Source organism: Mytilus trossulus, chromosome 3 (genome assembly GCF_036588685.1).
Source record: "Mytilus trossulus isolate FHL-02 chromosome 3, PNRI_Mtr1.1.1.hap1, whole genome shotgun sequence".
NCBI classification, from domain to species: domain Eukaryota; kingdom Metazoa; phylum Mollusca; class Bivalvia; order Mytilida; family Mytilidae; genus Mytilus; species Mytilus trossulus.
In genome coordinates, this window is record NC_086375.1 from 34,755,639 (window position 1) to 34,771,324 (window position 15,686).

Sequence of the window (15,686 nt, forward strand, 5' to 3'; positions counted from 1 at the left end):
TAACAAAGTTTCAATTGGAACTTCAGTAAAAGATTAGTGGAACAAATCTATGTTGACAATCTGTCGTTCCGATTCAAGCTTGAACATTGATTTAAAGGCATGAATTTAAAACTATAAGTAAAAGTTTGGTGAAACACAAATAATGAACGTCAATCCGTTTGTATTTCCCAAAATGCACCCATTTATAATAAGATTGTTATTAAACAAAGTTTCGTTTTGTGGAACAATCTGTTATTTTCTTCTTCTTTTTTACATATCCTTACGCACTAACCGGAAGTGATGTCAACACATAAACACAGGGCCTAGAAGTAGATGCACAAAATGGTTAAAATTCTGTGGATTATTTCCCTCCTTGTCATAGCTCACGCAAGCAAAGAGAAACTCCAAGATTTGGACCAACTTCTTGACGACCCGAACATATGGCAGTATATCGAGAAGCGTGTTGAACAAGAGAAGAAAGACGATATTCCCATAGAAAACGATAACAACAACGACGACGGTGACGTTGATCCTCCGAAAAAGAAAATCGAATTGCAAAACAGACACCAAAACTTTCGACAGCCAGACAGGGCCAGTGAAAATGAGCGTCATTATCCTAACTATAGAAACCAGCACAACTTTCACGAAACGAATCCTTATGGCCTAAAAACATTGTCTGATAGCTCAGGCAATGCCTGCAGTTACAACCTCAATTCCAGCGTAATAATAAAATCCAAGTCATCTTTAGATAATGGTGCAGCTTATTTAAAGAATGCTTTTAATTTGAGCGCAAAGGAATGTGCCAAGAAATGTTGTTACACACAAAATTGTAACCTAGCAGTATATGAGGAGAAGGTACATTCTTTTTTCTCTTTGACCACTAAGTGTTGAGTCAGGAGTGCAGAGAATAGTCACACTAGAAAAACCAAAGAGCTCAGGTTGCCTCATTTTATATTAAGCCAGTTACATTCTCGGTAATGTAACAGATAAAACATGTGAATTTTTTTGGAATTGTTTGTTTAAGGTTTGGCATTGTCTGTACATTATACTTGCATTCATGTACAATACTTTCATACAACAGTTTGTTATGGTTAGGGTTTGTACATCAATCATTAGTTAATCGTATAATGGTATGGTATCGCTTAGTGTTTCATCTATAATATTTTATAATGTATTGTATAGCGTATGACATCATATATTATGATGACTTAAAGGGGTATTAGCTGGCAATTAGAAATCAAAATAAAATAGAAGTCTTTTAGATTTGTCTTTGGTAGGTTTTAAATTAAATTAGTCAAAAGAAGATTGGAAACATTCTAAATGTGATATTGAATTATATTTGTCAATTAGTTTGTTTATGATTTTTAACTACATGTACAAAGACGAAAAGGACATTTAAAATTACTATTCTCATGATCATCATGTACAATGTACATTGTCCACATATTTCTATTTTAGGAAGAACATAGCTGCTATCTTTTTGACTGTGGTACACCATCAAAATGTGTATTTGCTCATCATGGCAACTACAGTGTGATGTCATTCCAAATCAATGACTTTATGCCTAGTGCTCATCAACAGTACCATGAGAATGAATTAGAAAACCTTGGTAAAGCCACTCCATCGCCACCAGCACCAACTACGCACACACCAACACCATATCCACAAAGAGCTAAAGGTATGTTATCTTCAACATAAAACCTTGTGAATTGGTTTAACAATACTTCCAACTTCATTATTAAAACACACACTCCAACACATTATGCAGCCAGAGTTAAAGGTCCAAAATGAATGTTATATTCCACATGATACCTTGTTTTATCAAAAACTCAAACTCAATCCGTAACCACTAGACCCAAAACACAATTAGAAACACATTATCCAGCCAGAGTTACAGGTTCAAACTGAATGTTGTCTTCCACATAAAACTTTGGTAAACAATAACTCCAACTCAATCCCTAACAGCTAGATACAAAGCACACACACCAATACATCATGCAGCCAGAGTTACAGGTTCAAAATGTAAGATATATTCAACATCATAACTTGGTAAATAAAACACTCCAACTTTAATAAACCACCTTAAGCAACTTGAGTAAAAAGCTTGTTATCAGTGCTCTTGTTACAAAATGAAAGGGCTGGGCACTAGTTGAGGTTGAGTCAGTTGTCAATTTAACTGTTTAATTTTCTTTGCATATTTTCATTGTGGATATCTAGATAGAATTTATTATACACAAGAATCAACTTCAGATAATCAGATTATTCCTAATGCTTGCAAAGTAAAACTTTGGTTGGCTTGCTTGCTTTGAATAATTGTTTATACAGGCTTCGTGAATAAGATTGACATCTTTAAACAATATATATATAGCCATAGTTTAACCTGTATCATATGTATATTATATCTGAATTTAATTGGGTGTTATCATAATGTGATTGTACAATACACAAACAAAGTAAGCAAGCTAACCAAAGTTTTGCTCTACATGCATTAGGAAATTAGCTGTAATGAGATGATAACACTTGCAATGGCTTGTCTTTGGAGAGATTATGGTAAAATCATGAAAATGAGAAGCTGTTTTAAGAAGACTTACCTTTGTCATGGGATATCCACACAATGGGGGATTTATCTCCTTTTTGGAAAGGGTGACTCAATATATATTTGTAAGGTTGATCAACAATGAATTATCACAAATTTAACTAAATTTTCGCTGACATTGTTCCACAACAGTTACAATTTGTAAATTACTTATTGCTAAAGATTGCTGTTTCTTAATCTCCAGTGGCACTAAAACTCTGAAAGACTATAGATGTAGCTAAACATTGAATTTTTATATATAATTAAAATATTTACAAAGTTGTTTAAATACTTACATGATGAAGAGTCAGTTGGTTAACTATGTAATAACTAACACATATATATAACAGGAAGTTAAAAGGAAGGAAGGAACTGATTTTTATATATTTTACAAACCATTGAGTATTTTTAATGTAATTAACATGGGGAAGGTCATACATGAATTTACAACCTTAATTACTGACATTATGATACACAATAGTTTCTTGTTCTTGACAGAACATGACAACATCGATAAATCTTTGTGTTCCAGTTTTTCTTGGTTTGCAAAGTAACAAGCTTGATAACAAAAAAAATCAACTTCGTAAAAACTCATAGTCATAGAAATATTGCTTAACAATGGATTAGATCATACAGTGTTCTAACATACATGTCATGCATGTAGCGCAATAGTGCAAATTTAATTTACATATTTATATATCAAATGTTATATTTTCAGTACCATTGTATGGAGATTGTGATATAGATTGGGACGAACAGTGTGTTGATAGAAATGCTGAATGTCGTGACGAACAATGTAAATGTAAAAAAGGTTACCATGCCATCTATGCTATATGCAGTAAGTAATCCTTATTTCTTGATCCAATTAATATATTTCCAATGTTGTGAAGATGAATTATATTTCTTTATCTGTTTGCTGATAAATAAGACATAATGGAATTGTAAAGGAGTATCAGTTAAAAAAATATTTTTTAAGACTAATTGAAATTTATTGAAATGAGGTTAAATAATGTTTTAAACACAAAATTTAAAAGACTTGTACCTGTTTACTGACTGTAAAAGATAATTTCACCATGGCTGAAACAACATTAAGGCCATTTGCCAACTAATGATATATTTTCTAATTTGATTTTTCAATAAAAGTTCAATAGGCGTTATCTGGGTTTATTGTTTGATATTTTTCTTGAAAATCCAAATATAATGTTATTATTTTAGAGAAACCATGCTAGATTTGAAAACCCATAATAATTCTTTGAAATACTGGGGAAACAAATCTTGTAAATTAAAAGTAGACGACTTAATGTAACATTTAAACCATGATGAAATTGATTTTACAGGAGAAGTTTGTAATGAAGATGAATTTCAATGTAAAAACAAAGGACAAGATTTTGATGTACCTGATTGTATAGATAGTAAACATAGATGTGATGGAGTTCCACAATGTGCTGATGGTAGTGATGAAGAAAAATGTCCCAAAAAGCCTGAGGGTAGGTTACTTCCGCTTATAGATAATTTTCTCCCTTGACTAGATAAATATATTGTAAGTGGTCTGAGTGCTGACGGCAGTAATTGGGAAAACTGTCCTCTAAAAGCCTGAAGGTAGGTTACTACCCCATATAGTTAATTATCTCCCTTAACTAGACAAGTATGTTGTAAGTGGTCTTGTGTGCTGATGGCAGTAATGAGGAAGAAAGTCCTAAAAAGCCTGAAGGTAGGTTACTTCCCCTTATAGTTTATTATCTCCCTTGACTTGAGATAAATGTGTTGAAATGGTCTGTACGGATGGCTTTGATGGAGGAAACTGTCCTAAAAAGCCTGAAGGTAGATTACTTCCCCTTATAGTTAATTATCTCCTTTGACTAGAGATAAATGTGTTGAAATGGTCTGTACGGATGGCTTTGGTGGAGGAAACTGACCTAGAAGGCCTGAAGGTAGGTTACTTCCCCTTATAGCTAACTATATCCCAAGACTATAGAAAAGTAATAAAGTATATTATACATGGTCTGTGCTGATGGCAGTCAATGATGGAAGAAAACTGTCCTGGAAAGTCTGAAGGTATTAAAGTTACTTCCCCTTCTTTTCAATTATCCCTCTTGACTACGGATAGAAAGATCAGTATATTGTAATTGATCAGTCTGCTAATGACTGTGATGATGAAAAATGTCATAAAAAGTTTTAAGGTAGGTTATTTCCCCTTGTAGTCACTTTACTATAGATAAGTACAAACAAAATGTATGTTGTAAGTGATAAGTTTGCTAATTTCTGTTAATTTAGTTAGTTATTTAGATAATTATATTGAAAGTGTTGAATGTGTTGAAAGCCTAATAGTAAGGAGAGTTCTGAAAATATGCATATCAGGATATTGCACAAAAGGCATGTGGTTGGTTCACATATCTACTAATAAAAACTGTTACGAGATAACTAATAATTTTAGAGTGTATTATTGTATTATTTAATAATTAAGATTTATTACATGTATTTTTTTTTCATTTTCATTATGTGCTAAGAGTTGTTTATGTTATACTAATATCTAACCATTATATAATTTGAATTCATTAGAAAATATAGACAGTAAAACCAAAGTGAAAGGAAATCAAGGGACAATTGCAGAAAATGGTGGTTTACCTAGCCTTTCTAATAAAATTGCAAGTAAAGCCATACAAAATCCTGTGCCTAAGAACCAGTCGCCATTACTGCCAAACAGTGATAAAATATCTGGGAACCAGTTTTATGGACAGGTACCAGATAAAACTGGATTTGTCAATCCAAACTTGTATGGAAGCAATAACCCATTGCTACCCCAACAAATGCAGGATTACTATTGGCCACCACAGCAGGGTTTATTGAATAACCCACAGCAGTACCAGTCACCCTACTCAGATTACCCACAATTCCAAGGTCAGCAAATAGGTCAAGGTTATCTGAATCCTCTTGGATATGGAGGACAGAAATTCAACAATCCATTTAATCCTGGACTAAAGAATGATAATACCAATCTCAATTCAAAAATTTATGGTGCATATGGACCAAACCAAAATGTGCCATTGCAGAAATATCCATTAAATCAAGTGTATGATAAAAATGCTGGAAACGATATGAATCAAAATTATCAAGACTCCGTCAAACCACTGTATGGTGATCTGAATGTATATCCAAACTATAACAATCTTCCAAGAAATAGACAACCTAGTCTGCCACATGAGGGCAGGAGAAATAATAAGACAAATGTAAATAAACAGCCTGTACTTCAGCCAACTTCAACTAGTACAACAAAAACATCTACGACTTCTACAACGACCACAACAACAACTGCCTCACCTGTTGTTATGACAACTAGAAAATCAGTCATGAATGATAATTCATACATTGATGAAAACTATTATCCAGGTTGGTCAGAAAATGATGATAGCTATTACCATAACAATCGTCAGCATAAAAATCGGGAATCTACTAAACATAAATCTCAAAAAGGTCAACAAAATTTCAAGGATTCAGATGACAACAGGTCTTACCAAGATTCAGATAATAACAAACAGTTTGAAGATTCAGGCAACAATAAACATTTTGCAGATTCAGATAACAACAAACATTTTGATGATTCAGGTAACAATAAACATTTTGATGATTCAGGCAACAATAAACATTTTGCGGATTTAGATAACAACAAACATTTTGAAGATTCAGGCAACAATAAACATTTTGAGGATTCAGATAACAACAACAAACATTACATAGACTCAGGAGACAACAGGAATTACAAAGAATCCCATAACAACAGAAATCCCAAAGTTTCCCATGACAACAAGCATTATAAAACTAAGGTAGATAACTCAGGAAATGAAAATTTCCGTAATAGATATCCATACAGATTTAGACAGAAAGGAAAATATTCTGATTACGATGACAACACAAGATACAACAACTGGCCAGAATATTATGACGATGGCTCTGATTATTCTGATTTCCGTCAACAACAAAATCATAGACCAGGCAAGGATTACTATGAGAATATATTTGCACCAGGTAGTTGAGTGTTGTACCTCACCACATAGATGTCATAGAAACTGTCAAAATGTTGCATGGTTGTCGTACATTGCAGAATGCATTAAATTTTATTTTCACCTGTTATAGTTGTGTAGCATCTCTTAATTTTGTTTTTGTTTCTACACGCAATCTTTTTCTTTTGTTGATGGTGTACCCTGTAATTGTTTACTTTATTATTGTAGTGTTTCTTTCAGCTGTCCAGAAGAGCAGGCTTTATTTGTGACATCCTAAGATTCATGCTCATTTTTTTTTGACAAAATGTTACATGTTCTAGTTAATTGATAAAATGATAAAGTGTTACTGAAAGAAAGTTAAAAAATTGGAGATGTTTTCGAAACAATGTAGAACCCAAAGGGCAAACAAGCCTCATTTGTGAAAATAAGATTGAAAAGTGGAAAACATTAGATTTTTTTTATTCACCGATAATGATTTTTAGAGTTTTACCTATTTCATTCATGTACCTAAAATTATTAGCTTTTTTTAAAGTATTTATGTGCATCAGTGTTGTTTGTGTAGATGTGTGCACATGAATTGATTCTACACCAATATTCTTAAAAGTGTTTACTAATTTTGTACATGTACAATTTGATTGAAATCAATATAGCTCAGGAGTTTTTTCTATGATATTTAGCTTCAACATCACAATTTTTCTACAACATTTGTTCATAAAATTGATTAAACATAGATTGAACCCTGGCATGAAAATTTGTCAACACTTATATGAATTTGGTAGTATGAATTGGGATTAAAAATTGCATATTTCATATCATAAATAACTGCAATTTATAGTAACATAGATTTTTTATTTGCAGATGTTTTATTTACCATATTTCAAGCGTGTGTTATCATTAATTATTTGCAATTGAATTATATTTAAAAAGGTGTATATTTCTTTGAATTTCAGGAATAAGAAAGACAAAACATCATAAACATAAGGGTATACTATGGCCACATTCATGGGGTAAAATACAGTTTTCTTCTAGAAAAATATAACATTCACATTCTGAACTACACTAATTACTTCTTTATTCACTATTCCTTGAGCTATAAAGATATGGGTAATAAAGTGACATTGAGTGTACACTTCTGATGAATCGCTTTTGAAAATATTACCCAGCTTTCATAAGATTCTGAATTCTAAACTTTTAAAATTCTTCAGGTCCATTTAACAAAAAACACTGTGTAGATTACAACTTATCTTTTGCACAGGTACCCAGATACCATTACACCATTGGCTTTTTTTTTTTACGAAAAATAAATGTTGATTTTAAGTAGATTGCCATGACATTTCAAAATTTGGATTTTTTTCAAATTACAAGTTGAGTTTTAACAACATGAACATGTTAGATGTTGAAATCTGAATGAATTTGGTTAACCCTTGCACCCAAACACAAACAGTTTAGTTCACATGTTTGAATGGGATAATTTTAAATGTTGCACATATTGTTTGCTATGCTGTGTATAATTATAAATATTAAATAATTCATCAGTGACTTTAAAACATAATCCAACCTTAAAGTTATACTTTTCATATAGACTAGATTAGAAATTGAGATTTTGTTGATAGTAAAATATATGTAGTTCTACAGCCGTAGTTATTTGTTTAGGAAGTAAATGGTGAACAATTTATTTAAAGAGAGGGCAGTTTATTTTCTTTATCAGTTATTGGAATTTATTGTTGAAAAATGATTTTATAATTGTTTTATCATTTTTGCAGATAAACAGTCCAATGACAAAGATGAAATTCATGAAGACAAAGGTTTGTTTTGATTCATATCCATGTTATTATTATACATGTACGTATAACAACTAAATTTATAAAATTGAGAATGGAAGCTCTGTTCACAAGGCGTTTTGACACCAATCTTAATTGACTACAATGACAGTTGACCTGCTTCTGGTCGGTGGATTTCTCGGCTTCTGGTCGGTGGATTTCATAGCTTCTGGTCTGTGGATTTCTCGGCTGCCTCCACCACTAAAAACTGGATGCCATGATATAGCCATGTTTGTTGATTTTGATGTTTTAACACAAACAATCAATTAAAATATCATCTCTAGTGAAAAAACAACAATAACAGTTTGAACTAAACAATGTCCACACTAAGTTTGAACTAAACAATGTCCACACTAAGATTAAGGGTATCTAGAATCAGTTGTGTGGTCTTATCTTTTATATGTATTTATGAAAGTTTTCGCTAAAATATTACAATTCAGATACTCTTGCTAAATTTTACAATGAATAACCAAACCATATTATATGGAATATTGATTCAATGATTATTGGTGTTTGAATGCCACTTTGAAGTGCCACTTTTGGGCAGTTTTTATGTGTGCAGGAAGCCAGAGTGACTGGAGAAAACCACTGATCTCTAATAGGAAACTGATAATCCTAGTCAATTAAGATTGCAGTTCAGTGCGTTATAGAAGATGGTAAAATCTTTAAAGGGGTACTAGCTACGAGATTTATAAAAAATCTAAAGTAAGATTTTTATAAAAAATCTACAGTAAGATTTTTTTGTTAAATCAATAATGAAAGTGAAATAGTGAAATAATAATTCGCTTTTGGCAGCCAAAATAGTTCAATTTTGTCAAATTAAGCAAAGAAACATTGATATCTGCTAATTCACGTGCAAGTGAAACAGTCAACCTCATTAAATCTGTATTCATGTGAACTTCAACTAACCCCTAGCTAGAGATTGACAACGCATGCATTGTACATGTTCTGGTTATTATACCCCCGCTTTAAAAAAAAGGGGGGGGGTATACTGTTTTACCTCTGTCTGTCCTTCTGTCAGTCCGTCCGTCCAATAAATATTTTTCATCACATTTTTCTCAGGAACGACAATACAGGGATTTCTGAAATTTTGTTTCAGGGTTTATTTAAGTCAGCTATACCGTGTGATGCGTTTTCAGATTGATCACTCGACAACTTCCTGTTTACTGAACACTTGTATGATTTTACACATGATAGCCAAGTTGAAAATTTTCGTCACATTTTTCTCAGGAACTACAATACAAGGATTTCTGAAATTTGGTTTCATGATTTATATAAGTCAGCTATACCGTGTGATACGTTTCAGATTCATCACTCGACAACTTCCTGTTTACCGAAAACTTGCATATTTTTACACTATTAATATTATCCACTTGCGGCGAGGGTATCATCAGTGAGCAGTAGCTCGCAGTTTCACTTGTTTTTAAAGAAAAAGAATTCAACAATGAAAGTGAAACTACAGTAAACCATTTGATCACTTATTCGATCCATATGAAATTATTCTTATACGGTTGAAAACAATGTGAAACATATATGTTGAATCTATAAAATAAAATCAGATGGCATCTGTACTAAAATTCACACAAAACGAACCTACATAGTATCTACACCATGCGCTATAAACTGTTTCTTTTGGACTTGGTAGTTGGGATAAATGTTTTACATTGTTATAAATCAAATATGAGAATTTTAGTCAAATCGGTGACCATGAATTTGACAGCTAGTGCCCCTTGAATCTTAGCAAGTATAATTTTCAAACTACATCATAAAACTGTTGCATTTTACCTTTAACACTGTTTTAAGCCATTAGAATAAAAGAAGAGAATAGCGAAGTAGAAAGTTATAGGTAGTATTGGTTGTACAAAATATGTTTATAAGTCAGTCAAAGAGTTCAAAGTTTTTAACAATGCACTGCACTGTCTCTTTACAGTAAACACTCCGGACCCACCTAAACCAGTGGTTGACCAGCCAGAGGAGAAACAACCTGATGTACCAGATGAATCTGATAAAGATATACCACTAAAGACAGGTATGTTCATGAAACAGTATATAGAGAATAATACATGGCAAAATCTGTATCATCCGGAGACATCAATATCATCCCAAGAGATGATATTGGTTGAGGGTGATACAGCATGTGATACGATTTTGCCATGTATTATACGCTTTATCATATATTTCAACAGAAGAGCATTATATTAAATGAACTATTTTCTGATCCGTAGCACTGGGTTACCTTCGGTTCTACTTTTGTCTTGTTTCAAAGGCCTTTAAAGAACTGCTTAATTACTTATCCGAAGCACCTGGGTTACCTTACAATTTGCGTGCTGTTGTTTTAAAAATATTTTGTTTATTTTTGTATTTATTTGTGAGTTTTGTATTTTTTTATAGTTGCATTTAGTGAGACAAAAAATATGAAAATATGACGTTCGTGACGTCTCATACCAAACAATGACGTCATTCCAAAAATTGACCTATTTTGAGGAAAAAAATTCTTAAGCCAAAAAAATACAAAACTGACTTTATGTAAAGTAGGGGTGTGATTAAGGGTATGTGATAAAGGGTGCACATTAAAGTTGCGCGATATGGATTAAACAGCAGGCTATTTATCAAATATGCAAAACTACTGTATTTACTACTAAACATATGAAAATATAGGGTTATTGCATGAATATTGGGGAATATTGTTCCGAGTAGAATTTTATATTGCACGAGCTTGCGAGTGCAATATATGTTCTACGAGGGACAATATTTCACAATATTCATGCAATAACCCTTTTATTGTATAGCATATAATATTTGAAAGTAAAAATTGGTTTAAACTAATATTTTGTCGTTGATGACGTCATGAATTTTGAAGATTTATTGCACTAGTGCAATATTGGAATTTATTGCACGCTAACTTTTGGTTACTTTCTGTGGGAAATATTATATTGCTTTACAATAAATGTTGTTATCTTCTGCTTTTTATTATGCCCCATATAGGGTCATTATGTTTTTCAGTCTAGTATGTACATCCATCTGTCCTGCTTCAGTTTAAGTTTTTTGTCAAGATAGGTTTTTGATGAAGTTATATAAATCCATCTAACTTGAAATTAGTACACATGTTCCCTATGATAATTAAATTAAAATCTTCTTGCGCAGCAAATTGTAAGACTCCATTTTAGAAATTGACAATTCATGGCTATCATTTTGTATGTATTATGCTGTCATGGCAATATGCTGTATGATTAGGCAAATTGTGAAGGAAGCTTCTGCAAATAGTACAAATTCAAACTTTAAGTTCAAATTTTGTTTGTCCTTAATTTAATTATTTTCTCTATGAAAGATGTTTTTTTTGTCATTGTGAAATATTGAAAACTGAACCAAGAATGACAAAGCAACATTTTGATGAACATATAATAAACAAATTGACTTATTTTATAGATGTTAAGGATGAAGACAAAGAACAACAGAGCAAAGCTGATTTAAAGGAAAAGGAACCAGTAGATCAGAAACCAGATGAGAAACCAGATGATAAACCAGAAACTGCAACAAAGTCTACTACAACTATGTCAGAATCTCCTAAAGACCTAACAGATACAGAGAAAAATGTGGGCTTGGAAACACCAAAAAAAGTTGTTATAAAAAGTCCAACAGACAATAATCAAGGCCCAATTGTGGCCCTGGCATTAGGACTTGGTATTTGTCTGATGTTACTTATATTTGTGGGCTGTCGATTACGGACAGTTAAGCGAAAAATAAGACGAGGAAAAAGTTTGCATTCAAATGAAGCCGATTATTTGATAAATGGCATGTACCTTTGAAATGCATATTGTTTACATAGGGGTCAGGGTTTTTATATCTAAAAAATGAAAAAGGTTCTATGATGGGATCATACTTTTTGTCTCACTTTCTTCTCCCGATTTATAGTAATCTTTTTTTTTTTTATTTTGTATATTGCAAAATTTGTATTAAACTAGAAATTTGGTCAAATATCTTATTTGAATTTTGAATTCTTAACATAATTGAAATAAAATTGTGAATTAATGAACAAAAAACAAAAGCAAAGTAATTTCTTATTCCTTGTTATTACAAATTGGATGTTAAATATTTTTCAGTTGGAATCTATATATTTTTATTATAGAATTATAAGTGAGTTACCAAAAAGATATTAGGTCACATATTTGATGATTTAGGCAAATACAACTTAAATGTTTATTGTCCATTTACTTTTCTATTTTTAAAATAATTAGAATAGCATGCTACATGTAGTTTAGATGTATAAGCTGGTTTTCTACATTATTATTTTCTTTTATGCCTATCTTTCATGCACAATCATATCAGTGTTCTTTATAATATAGTTTCTTAAATATGTTGACTATAATCAAAGTAATATTTGCCTTATATTTGTGAGGAGTTGGATCTGTTAAAAGTTTTGAGTAAGGTTCTTACACTATTAAAGTGAATGCCTTTGCACAATTAGAGATAATTAGATTATTTTTCTTGACATTTTGAAATTATTATAACAGCTTAGCTATTTAAATGTGTTAAGTTCTATAAAATCAGATTTTTCAGAGTACCAAGAAAATGGTTTTACATTCATACTTTGAAAACTAAATAATGAAATAGCTTGAGAGAAGCTTTTTTCCTACAATATAGGTAGTGCACACACTATTTGTTCACCACTGGACGTTAAGCAACCAACAATCAATCAATCAATCACTATTTGTTTACAGTTCAAACTGGTGAAGTTAAAAAAATAATAGAAAAATTGTTATGAAAACAGCCAATAAAACAATACAAACAAAGAGATGAATTTATGTTCGATAAATTCCGGAAATGGTATATTATATCTTTGCTTTAATAAATCATGGGTATTGAATGTTAATCGAGTTGTGAACATGTGCAATATGTGTAAAATTGTATTGAAGTATATTTATATGCAACGTTTGTGATGTACTATTGTGTAATTTTCCTTAGAGATACAGTGAGACCTGTCCAATTAGAACCCTTTGAAATTTACAGCCTGTCTGAATTATTTCCCAATGTCAAGTCCTGAACATGCATGCAATATTGGCCACTGGAGGTTTAGCAACCAACAATCATTCAAAACATACAATGATTATTCTTTGATAATTTGTAATAAGTTTATTTAACTTTGAAAATAATATCAATTGTTGGGTTTGGTTAAGACAGGTTTCACTGTATATGATGTCTGTGAATTATAAATTGACCTTGTTAAAATCTTTTCAGGTACATGTATCATAATGAAACATTTTGGAATATAACTGTTATACATGCATATAAGTTCCTGTTGAAATTTTAATGAGATCAATATCTGTAAGCCTTGTATCATATAACCGGTTGTGTAATCTTTCTTTTATATGTTAAGTTTATCCATTCATAAATTTATTATTTCATTTATTATATATATATAGTAAGTAACATTTAGTTTAGTTTATAGTTTATAGATATACTTGTAACAATGCTTTATTAATTTCATTAGTCTATGAGAAATTTGTTTACAGTTTGTGTTTTAAACGGAGAGATAGATGTGTTAGAAATGTCTTTCTAAAGTTGATGATGAAAAAGGTCAAAATAGATGAATAAAGAATCTCGAATTTATATTAGACAAACTTTTCCATTTCCGTATTGAAATAATGTTATGGAATTATTATTTCTAATATAAAAAAGATGAGAGAAGAATTGTTCTTAAATTATTTGAGACATATTTTCTATATTGAAATAATGTTTTAAGGAATAATTATTTTGTAATATTTCAAAATATCAAATATGGATGGGTTAATGTCATCCTTTCACTTTCTTTTTAAAATCCTACAAATGTTGTCTCAATGTATAATCTCAACAAAGTGTATTTTCATGCTTCAAATGAGAAAAACAAAAATTGGACACATTTGCTGGTTTAATTGTTCCCAAATACTAAAAATTTTGGTGTAACTCCATTCATAGAACTTTTTAAAATTGAGTATTGGGACATATCTTTTTGAAGTTTCACTATCAACCAACCTCAATGATATGAGTTCCAAAATTTCCATAATAATAAATTGTTTACTATCTTCCATTATTAAGTTAAATATAATCCCTATATGTCAACATCCATTATTATATGGTACATGTATCCCAATTTAATCAGTGTTATGAGAAAACAAAGTTTTTTTCACACAAAGTTTCTAGAAGTTAAAAATGTTACGTTATAAAAAAAATTATTACAACTATTAACCAGATTTGTAAATTAGTTGGGTTTGTTTTTTTGAAGGACAAGCATCTCTTTATCTTTTCATTATATAAATAATCTCAGGAGTTGGTAGATCTGATTCATTTTCAATCTTAATCCCACCAAACTTTGTATGTTTGTATGTTTTGTAATTTTCTACAATTGAATCAAAATTTGACAGAAGTGTATAAATTTCTGTTTGATATTCAGATGAAATCAGCTTTCGTTTAAAGGGTAAAAAGTGATATTTTGTTTTTTATCATTCCACTTTCTTCTGAGATGAATAAATATGATTTGAAAATCTAGTTTAAAGGAATCCACCTGATATTTTTGTATTCATTAAATGTACATAGTTTATTTTTGAGCTCATGTACAGAATTCCAAAGGGAGAGGTTTATTTTTGAGCTCATGTACAGAATTCCAAAGGGAGAGGTTTATTTTTGAGCCAATGTAAAAGAATTCCAAAGAAGGAACATTCCGAAGAGAGATATGTTAGCATGTTTCTGTTGTATTTTATACATTGTTTATGTTAGATTGTTTACTAAATAAATTTTGATAGAAAAGTTGTGCTTGTGTTAATTCTGTATAACTCTGACAGACCATCAATGCTTTGACCTGATTGCATCTGATTACTTTGTAATCATTCTACAATAGGGATCTACTCAAAATTCAAACAAAAGTCTGATCACACTCATCAAAAAACAAAAAAATAGTGACATTAATGTGTTTCAATTTGATAACATTCATGAATCAACTTTAGTCATGAATATGACAGTTCTTGTCCATTCGTTTTTGATGCGTTTAGTTATTTGATTTTGCCATGTGATTATGGACTTTCCAAATTGATTTTCCTATAAGTTCAGTATTTTTGTGATTCTACTTTTTTGACACTATGATACATGAAATAACAGTTGATTACATCCTCAACAATCAACAAAAGTTTACACTATCATAAATCCAAGAATAGTTGACAACACTTGTCAATCATCAACAGTTGACACTATCATAAATTCAAGAAGTTGATTATATCCTCATCAATCAACAAAAGTTGACACTATCATAAATCCAAGAAAATTTGACAACACTTGTAAATCAAC

At 31.0% G+C, this 15,686-nt stretch overlaps 2 protein-coding genes across 3 annotated transcripts in view; one reads left to right on the forward strand and one right to left on the reverse strand.

The window, feature by feature from the left end:
• LOC134711317 (protein phosphatase 1 regulatory subunit 14B-like) overlaps positions 1 to 2,914 on the reverse strand; it is a 32,156-nt gene extending 29,242 nt beyond the window's left edge. Inside the window, exon 1 of the mRNA XM_063571852.1 lies at positions 2,851 to 2,914. Within this exon, the coding sequence (XP_063427922.1) occupies positions 2,851 to 2,852 (2 nt within the window). The 5' untranslated portion in view covers positions 2,853 to 2,914. The remainder of the gene's footprint in view (positions 1 to 2,850) is intronic.
• Positions 251 to 15,156, forward strand: LOC134711316 (probable WRKY transcription factor protein 1). Of its 2 annotated transcripts, XR_010106165.1 has the most exons (9): positions 251 to 834; positions 1,438 to 1,657; positions 3,273 to 3,392; positions 3,892 to 4,041; positions 5,114 to 6,577; positions 8,316 to 8,357; positions 10,303 to 10,401; positions 11,799 to 14,941; positions 14,982 to 15,156. XR_010106165.1 is itself a non-coding variant. In XM_063571851.1 (8 exons), exons 1-8 carry the CDS (start codon positions 313 to 315, stop codon positions 12,176 to 12,178), a joined length of 2,997 nt encoding a protein of 998 aa, XP_063427921.1. In that variant the 5' UTR covers positions 251 to 312; the 3' UTR covers positions 12,179 to 15,156. The 2 variants fall into 2 exon arrangements, 1 of the variants encoding a protein (XP_063427921.1); XM_063571851.1 differs by having other exon boundaries at positions 11,799 to 15,156.
• Positions 15,157 to 15,686: the final 530 nt, after the last annotated feature.

Excerpts from the sequence above, each read along its gene's own strand:
- LOC134711316 (XM_063571851.1), top strand. The coding sequence starts at position 313 with ATGCACAAAATGGTTAAAATTCTGTGGATTATTTCCCTCCTTGTCATA. Across the intron at positions 1,658-3,272 it reads ATATCCACAAAGAGCTAAAG|TACCATTGTATGGAGATTGT; the intron begins GTATGTTATCTT and ends TTATATTTTCAG. Across the intron at positions 8,358-10,302 it reads TGAAATTCATGAAGACAAAG|TAAACACTCCGGACCCACCT; the intron begins GTTTGTTTTGAT and ends GTCTCTTTACAG.